This window comes from Psittacula echo (assembly GCF_963264785.1).
Source record: "Psittacula echo genome assembly, chromosome: 2".
In the NCBI taxonomy this organism is placed as follows: domain Eukaryota; kingdom Metazoa; phylum Chordata; class Aves; order Psittaciformes; family Psittacidae; genus Psittacula; species Psittacula echo.
This window is the reverse complement of record NC_137737.1, coordinates 71694702-71721281: the sequence shown is the minus strand read 5'-3', so window position 1 is coordinate 71721281 and position 26580 is coordinate 71694702. Positions and strand designations below refer to the sequence as shown.

Below are 26580 nucleotides of genomic sequence, written 5' to 3'. Positions count from 1 at the left end.
CATAGTTAGTGGTAGATAAATCTACAAATAACAATAAACAAAGCAGTCAAAATCCACTTCATAAATTATCAAGAACTCTAGGTCTCTATAAAATCTAGATTCGGATTCCAGTCCGAGCAATGTGTGCAGATTTTAAGACTATCTGAAAGAACTGAGGGTTTTTATCATTAGAAAAACGATGTCACAAATGATTACTCAAATCACCTGTCGAATTTAGAAATTAACTACAGGTTAACAGTACCACGGCATTTACATGTTTAGTTTATAACACCTCTTGTTGTCAACAGGCGGGCTGCGTTAACCTCAAAGAAGAACACACTGGTGAGAGACCTGCGCCGCTGATACCCGGAGGCCTCCAACCCATTCACCACGTATCAGCGCACCCCAGGTACCGCCCAGCACCCCACCGGCCCTTCCCGCGCAGTCCAGTACAGTCAGACGGAATCTGAGAAAACAAATTAAGCGGAACAACCTCCTCACAAGGCGCGCCCGCCCTGAAGACCACTCCTGGGTTGCGGCCCCTTCCATCACCAGACCCTCTCCGAACTTGAGCGGCACCCCTCTCCCGACGAGGATCCCTGAGGAGACGCCATCACAAACGCAAGTGTCACAACAAACACCAGCCACAACCCTACCCTCTCCCCGCCTTCACCACCATCACCTCCACCTCCAGACTGCTCCCGCCGCGCGCAGAACACCGCCCCGGGGGTGGAGCTTCCGGTCCGCTCCCTGCGCAGAGAGCGGGGTTCACTTCCGGCGGCCGGCGGTACCACCACTTCGGCCCGCACCCCCCCCCACCCACCGCGGTGCTTCTGTGCGCCTGCGCCGCGGCCCCGCGTCTCCCCAGCGGCAGCGAAGGAGTTTGGAAGTTCAAAATGGCCGCCGCGGTGGAGCCCGAGCAGCGACCGCCCGAGTAAGAGACTGGCTGGGAGGTTCCTTGCCATGGCGCGTTAGGGAGGCGGAGGGAGAAGCGCAGGGGAGAGGAGTGCGGGGAGGAGGACGAGGAGCGGCCCGGGTGGACGTGGTGAAGGCAGGAGGAGGGAGATGGGGATAGCGGCCGCTCCGGGGAAGAGGGGTTGCTCTGGGGGCCGCTCGCCCCGCGGCGGGCTGCCAGGCGGGCCCGGGACGCAGGAGCCGCCTTCCGCCGGTTGGGGCCCGGGGTGTGTTGAAGGGAGGACCGGGCAGCGCTCCCGAGGCCGCACGCCGGGCGCGCACGAGCTGGACCGCTGGGGGTGGGGGGAGGGGAAGCGGAGCCGGGACCTGCGGCGCGTGTCCTCCGCCCCGCGTGCTCCTTCCCGCCTCAGTGAGGGGTGGGGGGGAAAGGTGAGGGGCTGCTGCGCTACTCGCTTCGGTCCCGCTCCTCCCGCCCCTCCTCTCCCTGGGAAAGCGGGGCGGGCGAGCCCTTCCTCCGCTTGGATGCGCGGGCCGGGGGGTGCCTGGCGGAGCGCAGGGTTCGGGCATCCCCGAGGCGAAGCCGGGTTGCCGCTCCCCGGAGTTCCCCTTCGCCCCACGGCTCATTATCTGAGCGAGGCCTCCCGCCAGAGGAGCGGGATGGGGATCGGGGACAGCGGGTGCCGCGGCCAGGATTGCCCCTCTGCCCGCCGCCGAGCCGCTGCCCGCCCCTCGGTGAGCCCACCTCCCCCGGGTCCCGGGCGCTCTCGCGTTAGGAACAGTGCTTGTAGTGGTGGAAGCAAAAACCGATTTGTTGCCGCCGGCCCCTCCTTCAAGCCCTCGAAATGACTGGCAACTCCCGGCTCCCGTTGGGAAGTGAAGATCGAGTAGCCGCCGCCCCTTCGTACCGGGGCTGCGTTTGCCTGGCAGCCCGGTTAGCGCCGTGAGATTTAGGTTTGTCGACACTCACAAGCTCACTAGCAGTTTCTCCTCTGGAACTTTTGCCCAGAGGTGACAAACTAGTGCTTATTTTATTACTTCACTGTACAAATATTTTAGCCATATAACCTGCTGTGTTTTTTTCTGCTTTGAAAAGTTGCTATTTGAGGTTTCTTTTTTGTTTGTTAATCGTGGGTGTGAAATATAGATGAGGAAAAGCAGTAGGAGTGCATGTGTACCATATAAAACACATGAGCACACGAAGAACAAAGTTTAGTGTTACATAGGGAAACGTAACTGAGAGTAAGAAAGTACTAACTGATGATGTCTGGATGTAGGAAAAGATGGGTGACATCTCTTTGACCATCTTCATGAACTTCCTATCATTCTATTTAAATTAAAAAATAAAAGAAATTGGGACAGCTTTATGGCATATTTCCTCTCTGTTTAAAGTCGTTAGCACCTAAACATGTTAATGATCTCATCACCCTCTGAAATCTTTAAAAGGGTTCTCCTTCATGTCATTATGCCTGTGAAGCACTGAAATGAAGCCAAAATTTATCCATGTTCTGATGGAATTACTCAAAATAAATCCATTCATGTATGTGACAATGGCCTATTTCATGCGTGTTAATGAAGTTAGTAGTAATTTTATAGTTGAGGTACAAATGCAAAAAAAGCTGGCAGCTCTCTGCAGTGGCCGTGGTGGTGCACCTCCCCTGATGCCTCCACTGCCAGCTTGCTTTTACAGAATACAAGGCGAGATTATTACATAGCATTAAGATACATACACCAATAAAACAACTTCCTTCAGTGACACTTTCTGCTATTAAAAGAAGGAAGACTTACCAGGAGTGGCTTGAACAGATATGATTTTTGTTGTTCTGTAACGTTTTCATAATGTTGAAGTACCATCAGTTTGGCAGTCTGGGACTTATACAGCATCCTGTATCTAACCAAAAAAAATATTTTGAAAGATATATATTTTCCTTAAAGTTTTCATTGTGTTGTTTTTCTGCCCTTTAGCAAGCTTATGTCACTGACATAGTTGCTCTGGATTGCAAATCCAAGTTGAAAAAGTTCTGCATTTAATACTTGTTCTTTATTTTTCCTGTATTTTGTACCAAATGGAACATAAAGCAAACTCATTTTAAGGCAATTTGTCTTCTTTCTGGTATTCTGTTGTCTTAATGGTGTGGAGTGTCAGGAGGAAGCAATTAAGAAAAACACCGTTCTCCCTAAATTAGTAAGCAGAAGTAGCAGTAAAGATGTAAAAAAGTATACAGCATTCTGACTTAAGTCTGTAAATATTGCATATTTATATATTTATAGCTCAAGCTGCCTGTTCCCTTTGGAAGTTGCTCATTTCAGAGCATCAAAGTGTTAATGGTTTTAGCAAATAATTTTAGCGTATGTTGCAGAAGTCTGGATTATTTACTAGTACTAAAATTTGCATTAACTCTAGCAGGAGATAATCTGTAGTAGTGCACTGTTTGACTATCCTAGCCTTAATTAGGAAGACATTAATTGCATTTATAATGAAGTGCCATTCTTTAGGCCTGGCTTAGAATACCTCCGATACATGTGTTGGATCATTGATTGTATTCTTCAGAAACAACTGTTGTATGAAACTAATAGAGTTTGGAAGATATTTCTAGATTTCTGTGTACATCCCCGCACCGCTCCTGACCATCATGTTTAGGGGATTTCTTTTCAAGGAATGAGGCTTTGGATACTGAAAGGCTATATTTAAGTTATTAAAGTGTTAGCTAGTAAATCTAAAATCTGTAGGTTAGACAGGGTGAGTTTGTAGAAAAGTGAACTCAGGCACCTATTTGGCCACAGATTTCAAAAGGCAAAAGTCTGTCTTGCCACAAATAGTAACTTAATTGATATTCTGAAGGAGATCAGTAGGTATTTGCTAAACAATGTAAAAAAACCTCCTGGTAAGCCAGTTTCGGCATCTAAGGATAGTAGAAGTGAATGCATAAGATCAGGATTCAATTTGATAATTTTTTTAAGTTAGTAAGTACACCCACTACTTAATTTGCTTGTTGCTGTGACTAGCAAACTGATTTGTTTATTTTAGAAAGAAACACTATGTTACTGTTACTTTAATAACCTACTGTAAACCTGTTTTCAGCCTTTTTGGCCAGTGCCATTTTACAGGTCTAAAGCTTATAGATTTTTTTGGTTTTGTTTTGTTTTGTTGTTTTGTTTTTGTTTTTTTTTTTTGCGGGGGGGGAAGCTGATAGTCTTCAGTATACTATCAGAAGGCTTTTTCTGAATTTAGACTTCCTTAATTTATCTTGTTTCTCATATTGCATAAATAATGCAAGTGCACAGTAAGAAAAGTTCTTGGTTTTGTTGTTTGGGGTTTTTTTGGCATATGTGTATACTTAGAGAAAGAAATTGCAGTTAAGAGAATCGGTCAACTGAGGTTTTGCAAGAAGGTTTCATTAGGTGGTCAGCATCATCCCTTGAAATAAGTGTTGATCTTCAGAGCACAACTGTATTCTGCCATTTGAAAACACTGTTAAAAGGTGTAGCTTGGGTTAGACATCGGAGTGGAGCAGCAAAGAGATGATAAACTGACATGCCTAAATATGCAGCACTGTTCTACACCATTAACAGATATCATCAGTATTGAACCTAAAAGCATAGGCATTGCTTTCACACACACGTTTTGTTCGTGTATTTGCTGTACCTACCTTCTGTAGTGTTTCTTTTTTGCAGTTGTAGCTGTCTGTTCATGAAGAAGTGTATCTGCTGTTACAATTTAGTTACATTAGTTGTACACTTTTAATTCTCCCAAAGGTAGGTAATTAAATGCTACTTAGTTTCTATCGTAAAAAAGACTGAACTTAAACACAGGATTAAGGACTGCAGTGAGTTGATAGTACTGACCTGTGTTTTTTATTTTTTGCAGGGTTGAGGATGCTGATGCATCCGAGAAAAGTGTAAATGAAGAAAATGGGGAAGTATCAGAGGCAGACCAACCACAGAACAAACACAGCCGACACAAAAAAAAGAAACACAAACACCGAAGTAAACACAAGAAACATAAACATTCTTCAGAAGAAGATAAAGACAAAAAACATAAACACAGGCACAAACACAAGAAGCATAAATGGAAAGAGGTTGCTGATGCCTCTGACAAAGAAGATGGACCAGCTAAAAGAACTAAAATTGATTTTTTAGCTCCTCTGGAAGACTTGGAGAAACAAAGAGCATTATTGAAAGCTGAACTTGAAAATGAATTAATGGAAGGAAAAGTCCAGTCTGGGATGGGATTAATATTACAAGGTTATGAATCAGGATCTGAAGAAGAGGGGGAGATAAATGAAAAAGCACGGAATGGGACAAGACCTGCAGCTAAGTCAAACACTAAGGGGAAATTAGAACCTGTGGACAATAAAACTAGTTCCAAGAAAGGAAGTAAGAGTGAATCAAAAGAAAGGACTAGGCACAGATCTGACAAAAAGAAAGGCAAGGCAGGAGTTGATGGAATCAAAGACAAGACGACTAGAAGCAAGTCAAAAGAAAGGAGGAAATCCAAAAGCCCTTATAAGAGAAGTAAGTCTCAAGATCAGACAAGGAAGTCCAGGTCTCCAACGCTTAAAAGGCGATCCCAGGAGAAAAACAGAAAGTCTAAGTCCCCGCCAGAAGATAGAAATAAGGCTGATGATAAAAGTAAATCAAGAGATCGCAGGAAGTCCCCAGTTGTAAGTGAAAACAAAAGCAGAGATCGTGGCAGAAAATCTAAATCTCCTACAGATCTAAGAAGCAAATCCAAAGATAGAAGATCACGATCCAAAGATAGAAAACCTAGGAGATCAGAGACTGACAAAGAAAAAAAGCCAATTAAATCTCCTTCTAAAGATGCTTCTTCAGGGAAAGAAAACAGGTCCCCTAGGCGACCTGGCCGTAGCCCAAAAGGGAGAAGCTTATCTCCCAAGCAGCGTGAAAAGTCAAGAAGAAGCAGATCCCCTCTCTTTAATGATCGTAGATCTAAACAGAGTAAATCCCCCTCCCGAACCCGGTCTCCAGTTAGAAGAGTGAGGAGTAGATCTGCAGAAAGGAAAAGAAGAGAATCAGAAAGGAGGCGTCTGTCTTCTCCCAGGTAACTTAAAGATGGCATGACCAATCTCAAAAACGCTTTACAGGATGAAAGATCTACTAGTTCAGTGTTTATCTCTTTGTTTTATTCTGAAAAGAGTTATGAAAAAAGGTAATCAGATTGTGCATTATATTATGAGCTGACTTTGTATGTATTCAGGTTTTAAAAAACACTTCCCCCAGCTGTCAGACATGCAAATTCAGCTTTGGTTAGTAAAGTGTCGAGTTATTTGCACTCACACCATCAGTGGGAACAAGTTTTGTAGCTCAGGTTTTCCTTTTTGTTGCTCAGTTGGATTCAAAATGTAGCTTGTCTTTTATTTGTTAGTTAATAGTTCTGTTGCTTTCAGGAATTTTTTTTGAGTGGGAGTCCCTTCTGTTACATGTCAGTGTTGGCTGAAAGTGGGTAATTAGCCCCTTTTTATCCTTAAAAAAAAAAAAAAAACAAAACCAAACCCAAACAGCCTAGTGATAGAGTCAGCATCTGTGAGTGTAAGCAAATCTTTAACTTCAAGATGTCCTTCTCACAGGTTTTTTCGGTTTTTGGGGGGGGTTGGGCTTTTGTTTGCTTGTTTGTTTTTTGTTTTTTCCTTAAAAGTATTTTGTATTTTTCATTTGCTGGAGGTACAGTAGTGTTGCTTTATTATTGCTCTGTCATATATCATTGCTATATTTTGCATACACTTAAAGGAGAAAGACTTTTCAATGTTTGGGGTTTGCTTTTTTTGGTTTCTTTTTTTTGTCTCGGCATGTTTTTAAAAGAAAATCTAGCCTATGAAAGCAGTTACCTTGAAATTTAACATAAATCATGAGGCAATAATTGCTTTTGTCTTCTCTGAAGATGAGAAGGCCTGAATAGTAAGTTCCCAAGCAGAGAATAATATAAGTCTATGCACTTTTGGAAGTAATTCATTAAATGTAACAAGCTCAACAGGCAAGAGTTCAGCATTTTTTTAAATAATGAGTAATTTAAAACTTGTCATTGTGGGCTTTAGCTTCACCCACTCCAAGAATTAAGAACAAGAAATTATGAATTTAAAACCATGTATTGGAACCACAACAATCTAGCTCAGTAAATAAGCACCTAGTAAAAGTGAAAGCCTTTCTGCCTGCATCACTGAGGGTTGTTGTGGTTTTCAGTATGGGGTATCTTCTAATGGGTGCTTTATCAGCTTATTTGTCTGTACTGTTGCTTGGTAGTACTGCAGGTGCTCTGGAGGATGACCCCAGTGGTGCTAACCACGTTAAGCAAGTACTCTAAGCGCTAGCAGTTTCTCTTGACTGCTTTCTGGTGAGTCAGGAATGTATCGGCACATAACCACTAGGTTTCTTTGACAAAGTGACTTTTCTTCTGTAGCATTTTGCATCTTTCATTTTTCATGACAGCTTGTGTTGCAGCCAGTTTAGATGAGTTGTCTAGACACTATTTCAAGTGATGCATGTGTCTAGAATTTTGTTATCAAATTCATAGTTCTGTAACACCATGGTGAACCTGTGAGTGGAGGAATACTAAGAAATACTTGCTGCTGGAAGTGTTTGCAAATCAACAGGAATAATCTTCCTTTTTGGGACATTTCCGAACCAGCTCCAACTATGTTGGAGTTTTAACTACCTGTAATTACTCAGGCTGCCAGAGAATTTCAGGAGCTTTAATGAACAGTTTTAACTGAAAATTTCCAGTAATTTTATTTTTCATGTTTGTTTCATGTAGTGTTCTAATCATGTAAGACACTTCTTAGGTCTTTGAGTGAAGTTACTCATCATAGGATGTTACTTTCAATTCTTCATCCACTTCTGCTTTTTATCTCATACCTTTAGTCCCTGAATTGATTCATGTTTTTCACAGCTATTTTGATTGGGTTTTGGCGGTGCCACCACTTTTTTAGCCAGGAAACATGGAACTGTGAGTTCATCCTGTGACTTTTTTTCCAATATCATTCACAAGCATATAACGTAAATTAAATTGTTTAAATCAAATGCCTGCTCCAGCACTTGAGTCTACAGAAATTGCTTGTAGAAACTGTCATTACTTCTGCATGTGCTTAAATTTGTCTGATAAAAAACAAAAAAACCCAAAAAAACCCACCCAAAAAACCCACAAACAAACAAACAAAAAAAAAAAAACCAAAGGGGATAAAATTAACTAGAATAGCAACGCTTCCTTTGAACAATGATGTGCAAATATTTTCCATCACTACTGTCCAGAAATATTTTCTGTTGGAGCCACATTAGAATGGTGGTTAAATATTTTTAGCTTCTGTTCTTTCAAATTTTTGCTCAAACTCTTGCTGTTACGGAATACAGTGAAGCCTTTTAATGTAGTTCTCTCATCAGGGTTTTGAGTTTTTTTCCTTGAATAATTGTGAATCTGTATAGACAAGAATGAACAAATTTTGAATAGTAAATAGTGTCAAACCTAAATTATTTTTTGCCAAGGGTTGGTTTACATTGAGAATTTTAGTATTCAGCTGTTGTATGAAATTTTGAAGCTGTCCTGTTCTAGTGTGCATATTGAAGGAGACATCAGAGTCATTGCTGTGAAGTAGTAGTCCTACATTTCGATACTGTGTTTTGAAGTTGCTGGGAAAATTCTCAAGGATTAGTTCTGGGGCTTTGTTTATTGTTTAAATACTGCTTCTGATAAAGATGAAAATAGGTCACTATTTATGTAAGACCTAAACACAAGCTGTGTTTTAAAACCCCACTTAGCTTTGTGGTAGCAGTTAACAAGCTGTTTCCAGAGTTGTCCTAAACAAGACCTAGGTATGGGCACATGTTTCCCAGGGTGGGGAGAGACACATAGGAAGGGTAGCCATCTCTGCAGCATATGCATCCATCCCTCTCTCAGAAGCCCATCTGATGGTCCCTCACCTGCAGCAGGATTTTAAAGTGAGCTTTTAGAGGGAACTGTGATTTTTGTTTTCAGCTTGCTCCTGTTTTGACTACTGTTCTCTTCCTCCATTTTAAGAACACGGACCAGAGATGATATTTTGTCTAGACGAGAAAGATCAAAAGATGTTAGCCCACCCAGTAGATGGTCCCCATCCAGAAGAAGATCTCGGTCTCCCATTAGAAGAAGGTCTCGTTCGCCCCTTCGACGTAGCCGATCTCCAAGAAGGCGGAGTAGGTCTCCTCGCAGGAGGTAAAGGCACACTGCATTTTTAAATGTGGTTTGTAAAATACGGTAATACTAAATGCTAAACAAATAAAGATTGCTACGTTTTGTATAAAAAGGCAATTCATTTTTTTGTCCACGTTTATGTATGCTAGCATAGTTGAATTCAGTTTGTCCTCCATCAGTTAATTTGTTTTATTATTTGGACTCCTTATGTACCTTTATGTTTTATGAATAAATTTTCTTCCTTTTCTTGGAAAAAAAAAGACAAAACAAAACCAAAACCAAACACCAAACTGTTCTCACTGTTACCAGGGATAGAGGCCGAAGAAGTAGATCTCGCCTTCGAAGGAGGTCCAGGTCACGTGGTGGCCATAGACGTAGGAGCAGAAGCAAAGCTAAAGAAGACAAATTCAAAGGTAGCCTTTCTGAGGGTATGAAAGCTGAGCAGGAGTCTTCATCAGATGAAAAGTAAGAATGAATTTCTAACTTAAGCTGGTTATCTAAAAATAGAGATACATTGATACGGAGAACAAACTGACATTTTGTCTTCATAGTGTAGTTTTTGAGTTGTGATGTAAAACCATAATCATGTTTTATAGTATTTATTTGCGGTCTTGTCAGATTGCTGTTGGGATGATCTGAAAAACTTTGGAGTATGCAAGAAATATCAAGACCTGTTGGCTAGTGGGCAGACCTGAGGGGATGATGTCTTACCAGGTTTCTAAATTCGACTTGATTGGTATCTTGTGAAAGTACTTGGTCTGTTTCCTCGAGCTCATTGCTTGAAGAAAAAGTGTAATAGCTGAAAGGATGAACTACTATCTGCAAATTGTTTTTATATTTAATGAATATCTACTTAATCCAGTTGCACAAGAGTGTGCATTCTTAACCAGATTATTAAGGAAGAATGATGCTGGAATGAAAATCAGCAAAGTCTTTTTGTTGTTGTTTTTCTCTTTAAAAACAGTCACTGTTAATTGTTTGCAGTTAAAAATGAAACACACCAAGTCCTGATGAGATACCAAAAGATAAATTTTCTTTGTAAGGAAATGTAAATATACACACTGGGATTTAATGCAACTTTGCTTTCTGAGTCAATTGAACAGCTATTGTTAAATATATCGTGTGCTTTCTATGCCAAAGAACTGCATTTGGTAAAACTCCATAGATAATATTACATTTATGATGATATATAAAAACTAATTATGTATTTATAGTCTTGAAGACTTTGATTTGGAAGAAGAGGATGAAGAGGCAGAGATAAGACAAAGAAGATTACAGCGGCAAGCAATTGTTCAGGTACATGGTTTATATTATCATGTGTGTTACAGAAACTAATCTTATATTTTTATCGTAAAATGTTGTGTTAAAGGAAGGCCCTTAGCCTATTACTACATTATGGTAGTAATAACTATTTTTTTTTCCAATTATTTCATTGTAAATATTAGTCTCTGGTAAACCTGACACTTCTATTTCAACAGCATTGCTTTTAAGGCTGAAACAACTCTTCTGTAAATCATTGTTGTGCCACAGTTTAAACGTTCTCTGACAGTCTAAGCAGCAGTACATTTGATTTAGCTTTTATGCAAAGCCCATTGTAAAATCCTACAGAAGTGTGCCTGAGCAAAGCCATATAAAATAAATCATTTTTAAAGGCTGTTTATACCTGTTGTTGGTCCATGCAGGAAGCAGATTTCCAGAGCTTCATTCCCTAAATGGAAAACATCTGCTTGTATTACTAAATGGTTTGACCTTGATAACTGAGTGGTAGCAACATTTATTCATTCTGATTATGCACTTTTGGGGATTTTGAACTTACACATTTGTATAATGTTGTACTATGTAAGTTAAAGAAGTAATTTCTAAGGTGCTATCTTCAGTGTTTTTTAATGCGTCTGAAATCTTTCAACAAGAACAAATGAATAAACAGGATTTCAAATTCAAATAAAAACCCTGAATCTAAAAACTACTTTTCTGTACCATAATACCAATAGAAACAGGAAAGTTTCTAGGATGTGAAATACAAAATCATTACTTTTCCTTAAAAGACTTTGTTTTAATACTTGTGTGCCAGAATGCTTTAGTAATGAATCTCTAGCTGCTAACATTTTGTTGCACACAACTAAATAGTTAATCTCCCAATATAAATTGCTGTAGGCACACATGATTTTTTTTCAGTCTTATTTTATGGTCTGGGCTCTGGTGCATTACGCAGAATGAGTTTTCAAAAGCTATATCCCATTCTGCAAGTAATCTGTTGCCTTTAGGTGATTGTGAAAACTTTAGCACAAGCCCTTGGAAGGTTGAGTTTAAAAATGTTTAAGTCATCATAAGCTCTGATGGTGAGATTAATAATTAAATTTCTTTATAGAAATACAAAGGGCAGACAGAAGACAGTAATATATCTGTACCATCTGAACCAAGCAGTCCTCAGAGCAGTACACGTAGTCGCTCAAATTCGCCTGACGACATCCTAGAAAGAGTAGCTGCTGATGTCAAGGAGTACGAACGGGAAAACGTGGACACATTTGAGGCGTCAGTAAAGGCCAAGCACAACCTTATGACAGTTGAACAGAACAATGGTAAGAATCAAAACTACTTACTACAGTTTTGAAAGAGCAGACATTTTGCTTGATTTTCTTTTATACTTGCAGACTTGGAAGTAGGTTGACTCTTTTTCGGTCAGAATTTGAGAATGTTTCCACAAATGTTATGGTACTAAACATTAAATTAAAGCTTGCTCATTAAGGAAGCTTATACAAATGGATGATATATTTCTAGTAACTCTGAACATAATTCATACCATACATTTGGAAAAGCAAATAATAATTTCTGTCTTTATTGTTAACTTCCTTTTTAACTTTCACATTTTTCTTTTCACTTTTGCATGTTGTTTTTGTAGAAGCTTAATACAGTCCTAGTCTTTATTTTGGGGTGGATTGGAAACCATGCCCCTTTGTAGTAGTTGTCTTTTGTCAGAGCCACTGTGTCAGATTATAGGTGGGTCTGTAGTCATTTAGAATGATGAAGGCTTTTGAGAGTCATTGCAAGTAGGTCCATTTTGGCAGCATAACTTCTTGCTGAAGAAATGGCTGTTTCATCCTCTTCCTCCCTGCACGTAATCTCTTATACAGCAATATTGAAATGGAATAAATTTGTGATATAAAACCTGCCTTGTGCCTGCTGTGTCAAAAGTAACATGGAGCATCTTCCAGCACACCCTGTAACGTTGACAGTCTTCCAAGTAGTCAAAGGTGTGTCTAGTTGCTTTGTGGTTGTACTTGAGCTAGTTCTTTTAATTGCTACAGTACGCTGTTTAACAAGGGATATGAAACCTGCCCAGCCCCTCCAGGAAATCTCTGGACAGTTAACTTGTATTTCATATCATGGGTTAGATGTATCCTTGGGGACTAAATATGCTATCTTCTAGCAGGCATTTCTTCTTGAAGTAATAAAGCTGCCGCTCTTTGGCACTGGTGCACTCCTCTGTAGCTTGTCCTGCTGTTCCCTTGAGCAATATGTTTTCAGATTGTTCTTCTGCAATGTAAGTGGAAGGAACAGTCTATGCACTTTTCCTTTATTTGCATACTGCAAATTTAGGTTTAGCCTTCTTGTGTGTATCAGACAACATCTTTTTCCTTTTTGGTCGAGGCGTGTACTCCTGATTTTGTCTACTAAAGTGTATGAAAATATAAGTTAACTACACAGGTATTTTCAAAATATGAAAGAAGTGTTGTGTTTGGTTGGTTTTTTTAAACAGATCAGTTACACTCAAATCTGGAAATTTTCATATATTGGTGGGGTTCTGGGGTGGAGGTGGCTAAAACAGATGGAAGCAATAGATCATCCTTCTTTTTAAGAGCCATTTTTCGTTTGTATACTGACCTCATACAGGGCCAGAATAGTAAGTTACTGAGGAAGTAGTTACAATTTGTTGTAGCCCAGTGAATAACTGGAACTAAAAAGAAAGTTTGAGGAAGTTGCTGGAAGGGCTTGTGTCTTGGAACAGTGGCATAACTTGTCTCCCCATAGTGTAAATGACAGGTCTGTACCTTGGAACAGTGGTGTTGACATGATGGTTGAGAGGTTTTGATGCTCTCTGAAGATTCCAGTGTAGTTACCTTGTATGAAAGTGTTTGGGCATATGCATCATGAGACCTGAAGCAACTGAGCTTAACCGTTTATTTTTCTGCATTGGTTTATACCTTAAAGGGAGTGTCTGATTTACTATGCTCATGAAGGGATGCTACCATAATGTGTTACAGAATAGTTTGAAGTTTCCTTGCCTTCACTAACATGTTCTTAACTTATATTTCTTTGCTTTTATCTTGTCAACCAAGTAAAATATCTTTGGGACTTTACAAATGATTAAAAGCTTAAGAAAGGGATAATCTTGCCCACATTAAAAGTGTTTCTCCTAAGCATAATAGTTAAGACTGTCTTTGGCTAAAAGCTGCACATGAGGTCCTTTTCACACGGTTGAAGAAAACATTTTCCAAAGAAACAAATACTGGGCTTTACAATTTTGGTTTCTAGTTAGCAGAAAAGCCTGAACTTAGATATTGAAAATGCATCTGTAATTTTTTAATGTATATACATGGTCATTTTACATTTCTTTTTATGCATTTATGTGTAGTCATTATCTGTAGGGAATCGTGTAAGTATGTACTACTTTCTGCTGTGTGAATTATTTGAAAGCTATTATACTTAATTTTTCAAGGAAGTATAAATTTTTGAGTGCTTTGAAGAACTGAAATGATCTGAGTTTTGTATTTCTACAATCTAAACCAGTATTTGCTAGAAATAGTAGAGCTGTCTGTTTGCCAACATACTGATCTTAGGTTATCTTATGATATGTAGCACATCATGAGTTATACCAGTGATCGAGTTACTGGTTTGCCTTTTTTTTTCCACGTTGAGTAATCTAAATTTCATTTTAAGGTTCAGCTCAGAAGAAACTGCTAGCTCCCGACATGTTCACGGAATCAGATGATATGTTCGCTGCATACTTTGATGTAGGTAATTCTTGGAGTTGAAATACATGATTTACTGTTTTGCTTGGTTTTCGTTAGACTGTCACTTGAGGTTTGTGAGAACTTTGATTTGTGAAAGCATGTGTAGCTGACTTGATAGCGTGCTCTGAATCTTTTGATCAGCCAAGGCAGACAAAGTAGTTCTTGATTAGTATTTCACTGAGAGAAAACCTGCTGAAATTAGTTTTACCAGAGTTAGCAATTGGGGAATGAATTCACTTGCTGTTTGAATAGGACTTACAACAGCGCACGGTAACAAACCTATTAGGTTAAGCTTTATGTTAATGTTACCATGCTGCACTGTTCTAATATGAGCTTTTTTTCAGAGCTTCGTGTATGGTTAATTAAAAAGCGTCTGTGTAAGATATTTTAATTTGCTGATGATGCTATGGTGGAGTGATGTGGTGGTTTGTTTGGGGGGTGGGAGGTGTTGGTTGGTTGGTTGTGGGTTGTTTTTTTTGGTTGGATGGTTTGATTTGGATAAAGAGATATATTTCCTGGTTTTACTTTTACACAATTCTAGCAGCTTTTCTCTAAATGCGTTTAAGTGTCCTGCAAATATTGGTAGCCCATTCTGTGTAAATATGCCACATTGTTGCTGATGTATAACACTGACAAGATGTTATGCATCAGCATGTTAAGACAGGATGACTTTCTTCTTAACTTAGAAATTCTCTAGTTAATTTTGGTTTATGATAGATGTAATCTATTAGTTACAACAGAAGCATTGGTGACAGAAGGCTGCCATGGTCTTACTCTAGTGATATTGGTAACAATAATAAAATTTAAAAATTCAAAATGCCTTTAACCTGGAAAAATAGAAATACTTGAAGGATAGTGTCTGTGAGTGCATTTTTAAAAACTTGAACATTACAAGTAGGGATTTAATATGACTTGTAAGTGAGCAGTTCCCCCTTCCAGAAACTGACTTTGAATTGAAGATACGCTTTACTATTCATAGATTTGAATTTGTGATGGCCAGATCTGTTAAGAGGTATCAGCAGCAATTGTACTAGTTTTATGATTGCAAGTAAATAGTATCAAATCTGTGAAGTGGCATTGAATAAACAGAAGTTCAAGGCTTAAACAATTAAATTTTCCTTACAAGTTGCTAAGCTTTTTTACTAGAATCATACTGCAAGTAAAATCTTATCAGATGGTCCAGATTGTGCATCTAACATGACTTGTATAAATTCCTTATGGGTATATATTGAAACTTTGCCCATTTCTGTTTGATGATAGTTCTGTTTGTTGATCTCATCCTCTTTCCTTGCATCAGTCTTTAGATACTGGTATGTAAATTTTGTGTTCAGAGCATTTTGTGTTCAGTAGTTTCTCTCTGCTACAAGTTAAGTGTGTTTGTAGTGTGGAAAGGAACAGTGTTTCAGTAGGACTTTTGGTAAGTAAACATCGTGGACAAAGAGCATGGAAGCAAAGATGTGTTTGTTTTTTTTCTTTCTTCAGAGTGCTCGTCTAAGGGCTGCTGGGTTTGGAAAAGACTTCAAAGAAAACCCTAATCTCAGGGATAACTGGACTGATGCAGAGGGCTATTACCGTAAGTTGTATTTGTTGATTTGCAAGGACAGGTAGAGCAAGGGTGCTGAATGGAAAAGATCCTCATGTAACACTGCTGAACTGTTATTCTCATGTCAGTGTACCTCATTAAGTGTGTAATGTGATGGATGAAATGAGCATGCAGGTTTTAACCTCAGTTACTGAAAAACTCCAGACATACAGAATCACAGTTTGTTCCCCATGATTTCCGCGAAGCTAGGTGATAAAAACGTTATATGCTGTGAAACTGATTGCACCGTTTATCCTGTTTCACTGAATTTTATACAGAATGGTTTACTTTTCATACAAAGATCCATTATGTGTGTCACTCATAACTTGAAATTGCTTGGTTTTATCCTTCAGGTGTTAATATAGGTGAAGTTCTAGATAAACGTTACAATGTCTATGGTTACACTGGTCAGGGAGTCTTCAGTAACGTAGTGCGAGCCAGGGACATGGCAAGAGCAAACCAAGAAGTAGCGGTTAAAATCATCAGGAACAACGAACTTATGTAAGTAATGGTTTTGGTTGATAATAACAAAGCATATGTAACAGTTGCAAATTTTTCATGGTGTGATTTGAATCTCCCTTTGTTTCAAGTGAAGTAGCAGATTACAGCTGTGATTCCTGCCTTTTCTGCTAATATGAGCCAGATAATGGGAAGCGCTTGAGGACTATGTATCCACACTTTACAGCTATCACAGGAAGAAGGGTACTTGATTTTCATCAGGCACTTTCTCATTTGCAAAACTGTAGGGAACAGTGGTAGCAATAAACAGTTACAGTTAATTATGAGGCCTGCCCAGCCCTAGATTTTTTGAGATGGGAGTCATGGACTCTAAAATGTAAAAATGGAGAGGAACTTTTTACAGGGTCAGGGAGGAATGGTTTTAAACTGAAAGAGGGTATATTTAGAGTAGACATTAGGAAGAAACTCGTTATTATCAGGGTGGTGAGACACTGGAACAGGTTGCCCAGAGAAGTTGTGACTGCCCCATCCCTGGCAGTGTTAAAGGCCAGGTTGGATGGGGCTTTGAGCAGCCTGGTCTAGGGTGAGGTGTCCCTGCCCATAGCAGGGGGTTGGAACTAGATTATCTTTATGGTCCCTTCCAACCCCAACCTTTCCATGATTCTGTGAAAATTTTGTTTGGATGGACCAAATTGAGTTGGCAGGTTATGGGTTGACTCCTAATTGATCATCTGCAACTTACATGTTCCCATGTATGTAGGATATCGAAAGAGGGTGGGAGTCTCCCTGTTGAAATACAAAAAAAATTTAGGTCTTTCAGAATGAGTGAACAAGTATGGTCTATGAAACTGCATTGTGTGAGGACTTGTCTGAAATAGTCATTTTTGGTACCTGCTGCATTATTTCTACAGTCACATATATGTCCTCTTGCTTTAAAGACAAATGAAAACCTTCTCCATGCATTTTACCTTGGAAGTTCTAAAAGATGTATTGCTGTGTGTGTAACTGGGTTATTTTGAGTCATATGAATAGGTGTCTGGGGAAGTTTTGTGTGTGCTTTTGTTTTTTTTTTTCCTTCAAGGGGGGTTGATAAACTATTTCAGTTTGGTATGTTACCAGTGTAAGAAGGCAGTTATCCGTCAGTCTAGATACATAGTTTAGCTTAGAAAATTTTAATAGCGTATATGTTTAAATACTTTTGGGGGGGGTGTGGTGGTGTTTGTTTGTGGGTTTGTTTTTTGGTTTGTTTGTGGGGTTTTTTTGGTGTGTTTTTTTTTGGGGGGGTGGGGTGGCGTTTTTTTAAGTGAACTTCCTGAGTGCTCTTTGAAACTGAAGTGTCACATTACAGGAGGAAATCTAATTATAGCTTTATATGCAGCCGGGAGGGAGGCAGAAAGGATAAGACGTTTACAAAGGCACACTGAAGAACACGAATTAAATGAACTTTTCCAGTGTGTGGACGCTGACAGCAAACCACTGTTGTGATGTTTTGTTTTACGCCGTGGTACATTAAGTAATGACAGGACACTTTTTCATTTCTGGATAGTGACAACCATACAAGTGAATGTCTAGATTTAAAAAAAGCTATTAAGATTTCACTGATTTTGTTTTACAACCATTTCTTCTTTTTACAGGCAAAAAACTGGCCTAAAAGAACTGGAATTTTTAAAGAAGCTCAATGATGCAGATCCTGATGACAAGTTTCATTGTCTACGGTTGTTCAGACATTTCTACCACAAACAACATCTTTGTCTGGTATTTGAGCCACTCAGGTAAGATGTCAAATGTTGGGGCTCTCTGTAAAAAGTAAAGTACTTTTGAGTGATCACTACCTTTCTGGTTTGGTCTATTGTTTTGATACTTCTTCTATTGCCAAGATTCAAGAATGCAGGGAACTTAGTTTTGTCCTGGAATTGTCATCTTTTTATCTGCTGTTGAATTTGCCAAAAAATCGCCTCTTCAACTTGTATCTTACTTCTTTTGTTACTTATTTCTGAAGAAAACAAGGGCAGAGGCTTTACTGTTGTTAAGAAAACATTGTTCATGTGCAAATAAATCATGTCAAATTGATCTTGATTCAAAATGTATTCTGAACTAAGTATGCTTAGTCTAGTAAGTAATTATACAGTATAGGATAGATCTGGTTGATGAGCTTTTTTAGTTTGTTACTGTAGCTAACAGAGTGGTATGTATGTTGAATGCTGCTTTTCTCTAAAAACATCTACAGATAACTGGTTTGTTCAAGTTTATCTTACAGTTTTAGGAGGCAACTAGTTTTCTTTTTTAAGCTTTTCTCTATTCTTTCTCTCTCCCATTCTTTCTTTTAATAGTATGAATTTACGAGAGGTGTTGAAGAAGTACGGGAAAGATGTTGGGCTCCATATTAAAGCTGTGCGTTCCTACAGCCAGCAGTTGTTCCTGGCTTTAAAACTTCTTAAGCGATGCAATATCCTACATGCAGATATTAAACCAGATAATATTTTGGTAAGTAATGAATAATTAAAACTTATTTTGCACAGTCTGTAGTGTGAAATGAAGTATTTAAAATTAACAATATTCCGTTAGTTTAGGTGAAGTCAAAATTTACTATAACTGAAAACGTTAAGGGTTTACCATTGACATAAAATGCTGTTGTGGTATAAATAGTAAGAAATATAATACAGCATCTAAAGAAAATCTTCTATTTAGTATAATGTTTCTCAGACAAACCTGCATCCACTTGTATCTTATAGAAAGCAGATCTTCCAAACTAAGACAGTATCCTTTCTTAGGAGAAATCCTGGGACCTTTTCCAATCAATAGTTGAAGAATGTTCTTGCTTTCTGCAAAATGGAAGTAGGTTGAGTCTGGATGGAGATTTTGTTTATGTGATTGAGATAATAGGGAAAAATCCTTACTGCTTTTTTTCCTCTTCTGTTTCCATTAAACCTTCTGGTTAGCAGGCCACGAGAGCTACATCGGAGGAATCAAACATTTTTCATTTGTTTTTCTTGGTGGTCATTCCTGTGACAAACTCAGATTTTTATTTTACTCAAAGCGTTCTCTTCTAGCCATCACAGCAGTAAAACTTATTATATAAGCATGAGATATGTGAATAATACGCTATTTTAGGAGTGGTACTCTGGAAACCGGAGTTGGAAGTCTAAACTGATAGAATTTCAGTATCTGGAGTGAAATCTGGGTCCACCAAGGATATTTTGATAAGGGCAGACTACGTGAAACTGACCTTTTTCGTTTTTTGTAGGCTCTGAAGACACAATCTGTCACTTTCAATTTAGAAAGTTTTACAGTTTCCTTAGAATAGAGAGAGGAAGAATTGAAATATGGGAAGAACTTCCAGTTTAAAGACTGAATGCTTTTCTTATCTCCAACTTAAATGTATTGTCACTTTCACAGTGCTATCGGCAATTCTGTCTGCAAATAGTGCTAATGAATATTTATGTTTAACTTTCAGGTGAATGAGTCTAAAACAATATTAAAGCTTTGTGACTTTGGATCAGCTTCGCATGTTGCAGATAATGACATCACACCATATCTAGTTAGTAGATTTTATCGAGCTCCAGAAATCAGTAAGTTTCATTTTGGATTGGCTACATGTATCGTAAGCAGTATGTACTATGCAGTAACAGGATGTACCAGTCCCAGCAGATGAGAATTCAACTTGAATTTACTCTCTGTTTGGTCCTAGCAAAACATCACTCTGGAAATATGGTGACAGTCAAAAATTCAGGCTTTGAGAGCATGCTTGTGTGACTCTTTGTGTATGTTGGTGGTCAGCTCAGTGAGGATAGGGAGAAATCATTCTTATCTATTATAGTTATATTTTTATTTAGAGGTATTGTTCTGACTTCTCGCTTATTACTAACTTAATTCATGCTGATTAGTTTGGGTATTAGATAAAAACCTCCCTTTCTGAAATAAGGATACTGTAAAAGGTTTGCCTCCTTCTTCTGTGGTAACTTTTTATTCTTAAGAGGAAGTGCACCAACATAGTGACAAATCAGATTTTTTTCATCTGTCTTCTTTTGTGATATAATTTAAGGCTAGCTTTATGGAGTTAACTGAAGTTGCTCTCTTTCAGTTATAGGAAAAATCTATGACTATGGTATAGATATGTGGTCTGTAGGCTGCACATTATATGAACTTTATACAGGAAAAATACTCTTTCCTGGCAAAACCAATAACCATATGTTGAAACTAGCCATGGATCTCAAAGGAAAGATGCCAAATAAGGTAAGAAAATAAGGATATGTTTTTAATATTTAAAACTGCTGTAGTGAACAGTAGAATATACTTACTTTTTTTTTTTTTTACTCTCTCAACTCTCTTTCTTATCCTATATATCTCCTAAGAGTAAGTAAATATCAGGCATCTCTCTGACAGTATAATTTATATTGATTTGAAATCTTATGAAGTGAAAGTATACAGCTTCTTTTTCATAGACTAAATATAAAGTGAAAACAGAAACCTAAGCAGTGACCTGAAAAGAATGCGTAAGTCAGTGGAAGATACTGTGTCCTTTCAGCTGGTTTGAACTGTATTTTTTTTTTTTTTTACTCTATCTAGACATTTCTTACTGTCTTTTTGATATATTTTTCATTAGTAGTAAATTATTCATGTTGCAGGAAGTTGTTAGACATTAATGTTAATTGTGAAATTTGTGACACAGAATTAGTCTGAAACTTGCCTCTCCCTCATTTTCCAGATGATTCGAAAAGGTGTGTTCAAAGATCAGCACTTTGATCAAAATCTCAACTTTATGTATATAGAAGTAGATAAAGTGACAGAAAGGGTAAGTCATTACTGTGTTGACAGCCTATTTTTACCAAGCTTTCCTACTATTACAGTCTTTCAAAATATATCTTGACATCTTTATTAAAAATACGTTTTTTTAAAACTATTCGAATGTCCGTTTGCAGCATTGTGGACAGGTTACATAGTTATGAGCTGGCAACAGAGGATTTTTCCTACAATTTAGGAATGCATTTAAGAAAAGTCTGAAGTTTAATCTTGGTTGGTATACAGGATATCTCCACGTAGTCTGTCCTTAAATTACTAAGAAATTCTGCCTTCATTTTAGAGAAGTTTGTCCAACTTAAGTGTAATATGCTTAAGTTGTTGGAGGTCACTCTTACTTTCTGTAACATTGTAATGTAGTATATTCATCAAGAATCGCTGAATTTAGTGGTCAGATACAGGAACTTTCCACGTGGAATTTTGATCATAGAATAGTTTGAGTTGGAAGGGACCTTCAGAAGTCATCTAGTCCAACCCCCTGCAATGAGCAGGGACATCTTCAGCTACAGCAGATTGCTCAGAGCCCCATCCAGCCATGCCTTGAGTGTCTCCAGGAACGGCGCATCTGCCCCTTCTCTGAGCAACCTGTGCCAGTGTTTTACCACCCTCATTGTAAAAAATTTCTTTGTCACGTCTAGCCTGAATCTCCCCTCTTTTAGTTTAAAATCATTACTCTTCATCCTATCACAACAGGCCCTTCTAAAAATTATGTTCTTGGTTGACTGGGATATAAGTTTCATATGTACACCTGCTGTCGCCAAAAGATGCAGTCTGGCCTACCCCTGACAGCATTGCTTCCACTCTTTTCCTTTGTCCCCATGAGGATTTACGAAGCTGTATGATGGTGAAAGGGCATTGCTGATCGGATATGAGATAACCCTGCAGAAAACCTGCTGCTAAACCTCTGTAAAAGGGATAGGAGGTTTCATGCCTTCTGTTCTACAAGGTTGTCATTTTTGCATTTGTAGGAGAAAGTTACTGTTATGAGCACCATTAATCCAACCAAGGACCTGTTAGCAGACTTGATTGGGTGCCAACGACTCCCTGAAGACCAGCGTAAAAAAGTACACCAGCTAAAGGACTTATTGGACCAGATTCTAATGTTAGACCCAGCCAAACGGATTAGCATCAACCAGGCTCTGCAGCACGCCTTCATCCAGGAAAAAATTTAAACCAGATGAAGAAGTTCAAAGGGTTTGAGTAATTAAGATACAAAGACTGAAGAAATTTCACAGCAGTTATTAATGTATATAAACATAAATATTTCCACTGCAAAGTTGAGGAAGCAATGATACATTTGAATTAACATCAAGGCTGATATTTCTTTTAGAAATGTTAGAGTAATTCTGTTTTGTGTCTTATGTGAAAATTTTCACTGTAGAACTGTTTTAATTGCCGAGACTGCACAGAAGTACAATGCTAATGTATATGGTTGCAGTTCGTATATATTATAAAAAGAAAAAAGCATCTGTTATAAAAAAAAAAAAAAAGAAAGAAAAAAAAAGCAGTAATACTGGGTGGTTGATTTGTTTTTAGCAGACTTGGCTTCATTTTTGTCTTTAAAAAATGGCCAGCATAAATGCTGTTTATATTCACATTTTCCTAGGTGTGTGTGTGCAGGCCACAGCAGCATGCCCTTGGTGTAGTCAGTGCCGAAGGGGGTCTGTTCCTTCTTGAGCCTGCCCGCAGGGATGGTCTCCTCTTTTAAAGCAGGTTGTGTACAACTTTCAGTACACTGAAGGTAAGCTAACCCATCAACATCACCGGTGTTTAAGCTGTTATTTTACTGGAACAACTGACAAATGAGAGACAATAGCGTTGTGGCAGAATTCCCTGCATGTTTGATAAATGACCGTGTTTTCTTTTCTGGCATTGTAACCGTGGCATAGTTACAACTTCTGTTCTGTTCATCACATGTAAGACTTGGAGAGTGCGCACCTGATGGATAGAGCGCCTTCAGTGTACTGTTTCTTATTACTTTAATTTTTTTAATCAACTTGCTATAAACTTTGTATACATTTTGTTAAATACAGTTCACTATGACATAGAACAGACACTTACAAGAGAGTTTTTGTTTAGTAATTACAGTTGTTGGGATCTCATTCAAAAGACCTTATATCTAAAGGTTAGATAGACAACATAAGGAAATTTTTAACTATTTGTATGTCATTTTGAAAGTGTACTGCTTTATGCTAAAAGTGTTTCATTTGTTCATTGTTTTCATTATTTGTGATCATGTTGTCTTTCAATACAGGCATAAACCTTCCACTCTTGAACAAAGCAGCTGCTTTTTAAAAGCGGTAATTGCTTCTTTACCTTTTATTTCTTTTGTAAATGAAGCTTTTCTTTAAGAAATGTGACTTTAAAGTGTTGTCTCTTGCATAAAACAGTTGACACTTACTTATTGTAAAGTGAAGATTGTTCTGCTGCATGTAAAGTGGACCATGCAGATTTCTGTATGTTTTCAGTATGCATCATTAGATAATAAAGTCTTTTGTGAACAAGGCATTTGTAGCCATTTTTAAAAGAATCTGTCTTCAGTGATGGTAAATCAGGTAATTCGTAAGATCCACCCCTGCATTTCCTATTAATGATTTAATTAAAGGGATTATTAAACATTATGATCTTTGGGGGAGCTATAGCCTATGTTTATTAGATCTATAATTATCACTGCTTAAAGAAAAACGAAGTAAAAGCCCCTTCAGATAATGTCTGTCTGCTTTCATTGTAATGAAATTATTCCTGTAGGACATGGGATTAAATTCAGGCTTTAACTAATGTTTGTGCTGTTTTTCTCACTTTTCCTTTTGATGGTGCTGAAAGAGAAAAAGGAAAGCGAGTCACAGGCCACTCAACGCCTACTCCATGGGTCTGATTTGCTGAGACACCAACTTCACCTTCCTAACAAGGTTATTTCTGACAGCATGTGTAGATAAACATTTAGCAACAAGTTAGAAGGGCTTGAAACATTTGAGTTGGTTGTGCAGGGCAAGGAAAACAGAATCAGACTTTGCAGGTCCATACTGCTGTTTTAATGTTCTCTTTGGCAATGTTAAGTTCATCTTTTCATTTTTATTAATATATTTGGACAAGCTGTGAAAACCCCACCGGTTTCACATACTTTACAATACTTTGAACTAAGAAGGGTTTTTGTATCCATCTAGGTACATAATGGCAACAGTCATGCACTCCCAGTGCACTCAAGAATGGAAAAATGACACAAAGCAGTCATTCTGCTGGTGGGGAATACCCCACCAAGGAGATGCAATGAACTAACTACAAAAACAAACAGGAGATGGGTGGTTTTGTATGCCTATTTGGAACCTTCAGCCTGTCTCTTCTCAATTTATATTGTCAAATTCTTAATAAAAAAATAATCTCTCCTTAATTCTGTGTATTAAGGTATTTGTTCATACAGGAAATGATTAAAAAAAATTAGCTTTCATGCTTAATGAAACACTAGTTGCTTGCTAGTTAAATGCAGAAAGTAGCTTGCACTTTTACAAGATAGGCAGCACTTCTGAGGGCAGTTTTACACAGATGTAGCAATAGCTTAGTCTCTCTGTTGCTTTGTACTTTATTCTTAAAATAGGGATATAAAACAGTGAAATGAGTTGGTGATACAGAAACAAAGCAGTAGAAAAGATGCCCCTTAATGCCTACAGAACTGTTTTGAGCTATCCTGGAGAAGCATAAAGTTGCTCGTTCACTTGTTCTTTGTGTTGTAGGTGCAGCTCAAAAGAAGATGATGGCTACCAGAAGACATGAACAAAGGTTTCTGTCCTATAAAAGATACAAAAATACTCTTTGTGTAGTTCTGTCTTAATCTTTTGGTTTCCAGCATTCCAATTTAGAATTGATTAACACTGCTGCAGTACTGATAATTCCTCAAGCATACTCTCTGGTTTAGAATTTGTTACATAGATGTGTTCATTTGTGGTTGAAGATACTTTTATTTTTCATTTATTGTGTTTAAATGTAGGTAACTGAGCATCAGTGTTTAAATGAAGTTTTTTAAATGCTAGAATAATGATCAGTACAAAACTTGTGAAATTTTTAGAAAAAATCTGCCATTGTATTTGGTTAAAATACCTATGTGTTAACTAGCAAATATCGAAGCAGACAATGCACCTTTTTTCTTTAGCTTCAGCAGGTTCATAACTTATTTTAATTCTGCTAAACTATTATTGATCCAGAGGGATAACTAATGGGTTATTCAAAACCAATGGGTTTCAGTCCTCTGTCCAGTATCAGCTTCAGCTGATAGTTCTTGTTGGCAACAATAAAAAACCTTTAGTTCTGGCTTCAAAGGCCTCCGGAATTGAGGACTTTCTGATGTTGTTAAGTAACCTCTCTAGTTTTAGGCAGTATCTGTCCCAGTAGCCTGTGGTCTGTGGGAAGAGCAAAGTAGCTGCTCATCCCTCTGCAGTCAGCTAAATAGTTCCAGTGGTTGCAGCTTGGTGCAAATAGAAGAGCTGTGCAAGAAACGGGGGTTTTGTGTTGAACTGTTTCTCAGCTGATCTAAGAGGGAGGGTAATTTAACTTTTCCTCCAGTACATGAAGATGTAATTTTTATCTTCACCTGAGCAAGCCCCTACAAGTATAAAGTTTGGCTAAATCTACTGTGTTAATTTCTACTTCTTTCTCCTTCATGGTGACACGGTGCTTCACATTTAACATGTTTAGTTTGCCAAGCATTCAGAAAACACAGGGTATCAGCCCTGTGCAGTTAGAATATGTGTTTATTGCCTTGCTGTATACTACTGTAATTTAAAACTGTTTAAGAGTTTTCAATAAAAATAATGATTCCTTTAAAACCTTTTTAATAATACTTTATCTCCATACATAGGGTAAGTGGCAGAAGAACCTTTGTGTGTGTGTATTGACCTGTATGCAGAAGGCAGACCAGTCTGTGACACTGCTGGAGGTAGAGCAACCTTCTACAGTATGTGTAATGTTGTGACTTGGGTGGAAGGATGTTGGGAAGTGGCAATCGCTTGAAATTAATAAAGTACCTGTATAACTGACCTGCATCCTGTCTTCTGCTGTGTTTGTAAAAGTCACACTGCAAAGGTGGTGAATGTATGAACAATTTTAAAGTGCATTAAAACCAAGTATAATTCTTTGAAGGGGGATGTTTGCTTGGGTATCAGAGGTGTTAAAGGATCTGTGAAAAAGCCTTCCTGAATTATATGTAAAATGGAATTGTTGCCTTTCATTAAGTTGCATCTCTCCCCAGCATCACCAAAGAATTGATGTGGATTTCACTTTGATTTTCCCCATGCCTTTCTTTATATCTGTTATAGGGAGAGCTTGCTCAGATGAGTTAGGGGATGAAAGAGTTAACTTATATAATAATGAAGGGAAGCCAGAGATACTAAACAGATAAATGTTTATAAGAGACAAATTGAGACTAGTCAGATGGGAGAAGCAGTATGCTAAAGTGGGACGGAGTGTGTATTTTAATTTCTTACCTTGCAAATTATGTATCAAATTATTAATCTCAGAATATTTGTTACACTTACTATGTGGGTTCAGAAGCAAAACTACCAGACTTTCACATCTCAGTTTTGCTCATCTAAGTACTTAAATTAAATAACTAAAATTCAATTTAAACTTGTGACAAATAATTACTTTCTCTAAATTAAAAACTCAGCCCT

General features: G+C 38.2%; 1 protein-coding gene across 7 annotated transcripts; it reads left to right on the top strand.

The window, feature by feature from the left end:
• Positions 1-810: 810 nt before the first annotated feature.
• Positions 811-25943, top strand: PRP4K (pre-mRNA processing factor kinase PRP4K). 7 transcript variants are annotated; one of them, XR_013956289.1, is made up of 19 exons: positions 811-913; positions 4760-5953; positions 8918-9091; positions 9380-9535; positions 10285-10366; positions 11439-11649; positions 14009-14082; positions 15565-15655; positions 16018-16165; positions 17758-17895; positions 18454-18607; positions 19578-19692; positions 20205-20356; positions 20829-20915; positions 21889-21984; positions 22527-22661; positions 23175-23220; positions 23744-23829; positions 24649-25943. XR_013956289.1 is itself a non-coding variant. In XM_080611342.1 (16 exons), the coding sequence occupies exons 1-16, from the start codon at positions 876-878 to the stop codon at positions 22626-22628; spliced, it is 3012 nt and encodes a 1003-aa protein (XP_080467468.1). In that variant the 5' UTR covers positions 811-875; the 3' UTR covers positions 22629-25943. The 7 variants fall into 7 exon arrangements, 3 of the variants coding, with proteins under 3 accessions (XP_080467468.1, XP_080467469.1, XP_080467467.1); XR_013956291.1 differs by having other exon boundaries at positions 21889-23220; XR_013956292.1 differs by having other exon boundaries at positions 21889-23829; positions 24649-24694; positions 25770-25943.
• The last annotated feature ends 637 nt before the right edge of the window (positions 25944-26580 follow it).

Bases quoted from the DNA above. Each gene is read 5' to 3' on its own strand.
- PRP4K (XM_080611341.1), top strand. From the start codon at position 876: ATGGCCGCCGCGGTGGAGCCCGAGCAGCGACCGCCCGA. The intron at 15,656-16,017 runs GTAAGTTGTATT...TTTATCCTTCAG, and splicing joins TGATGCAGAGGGCTATTACC to GTGTTAATATAGGTGAAGTT. The intron at 20,357-20,828 runs GTAAGAAAATAA...CTCATTTTCCAG, and splicing joins AAGGAAAGATGCCAAATAAG to ATGATTCGAAAAGGTGTGTT.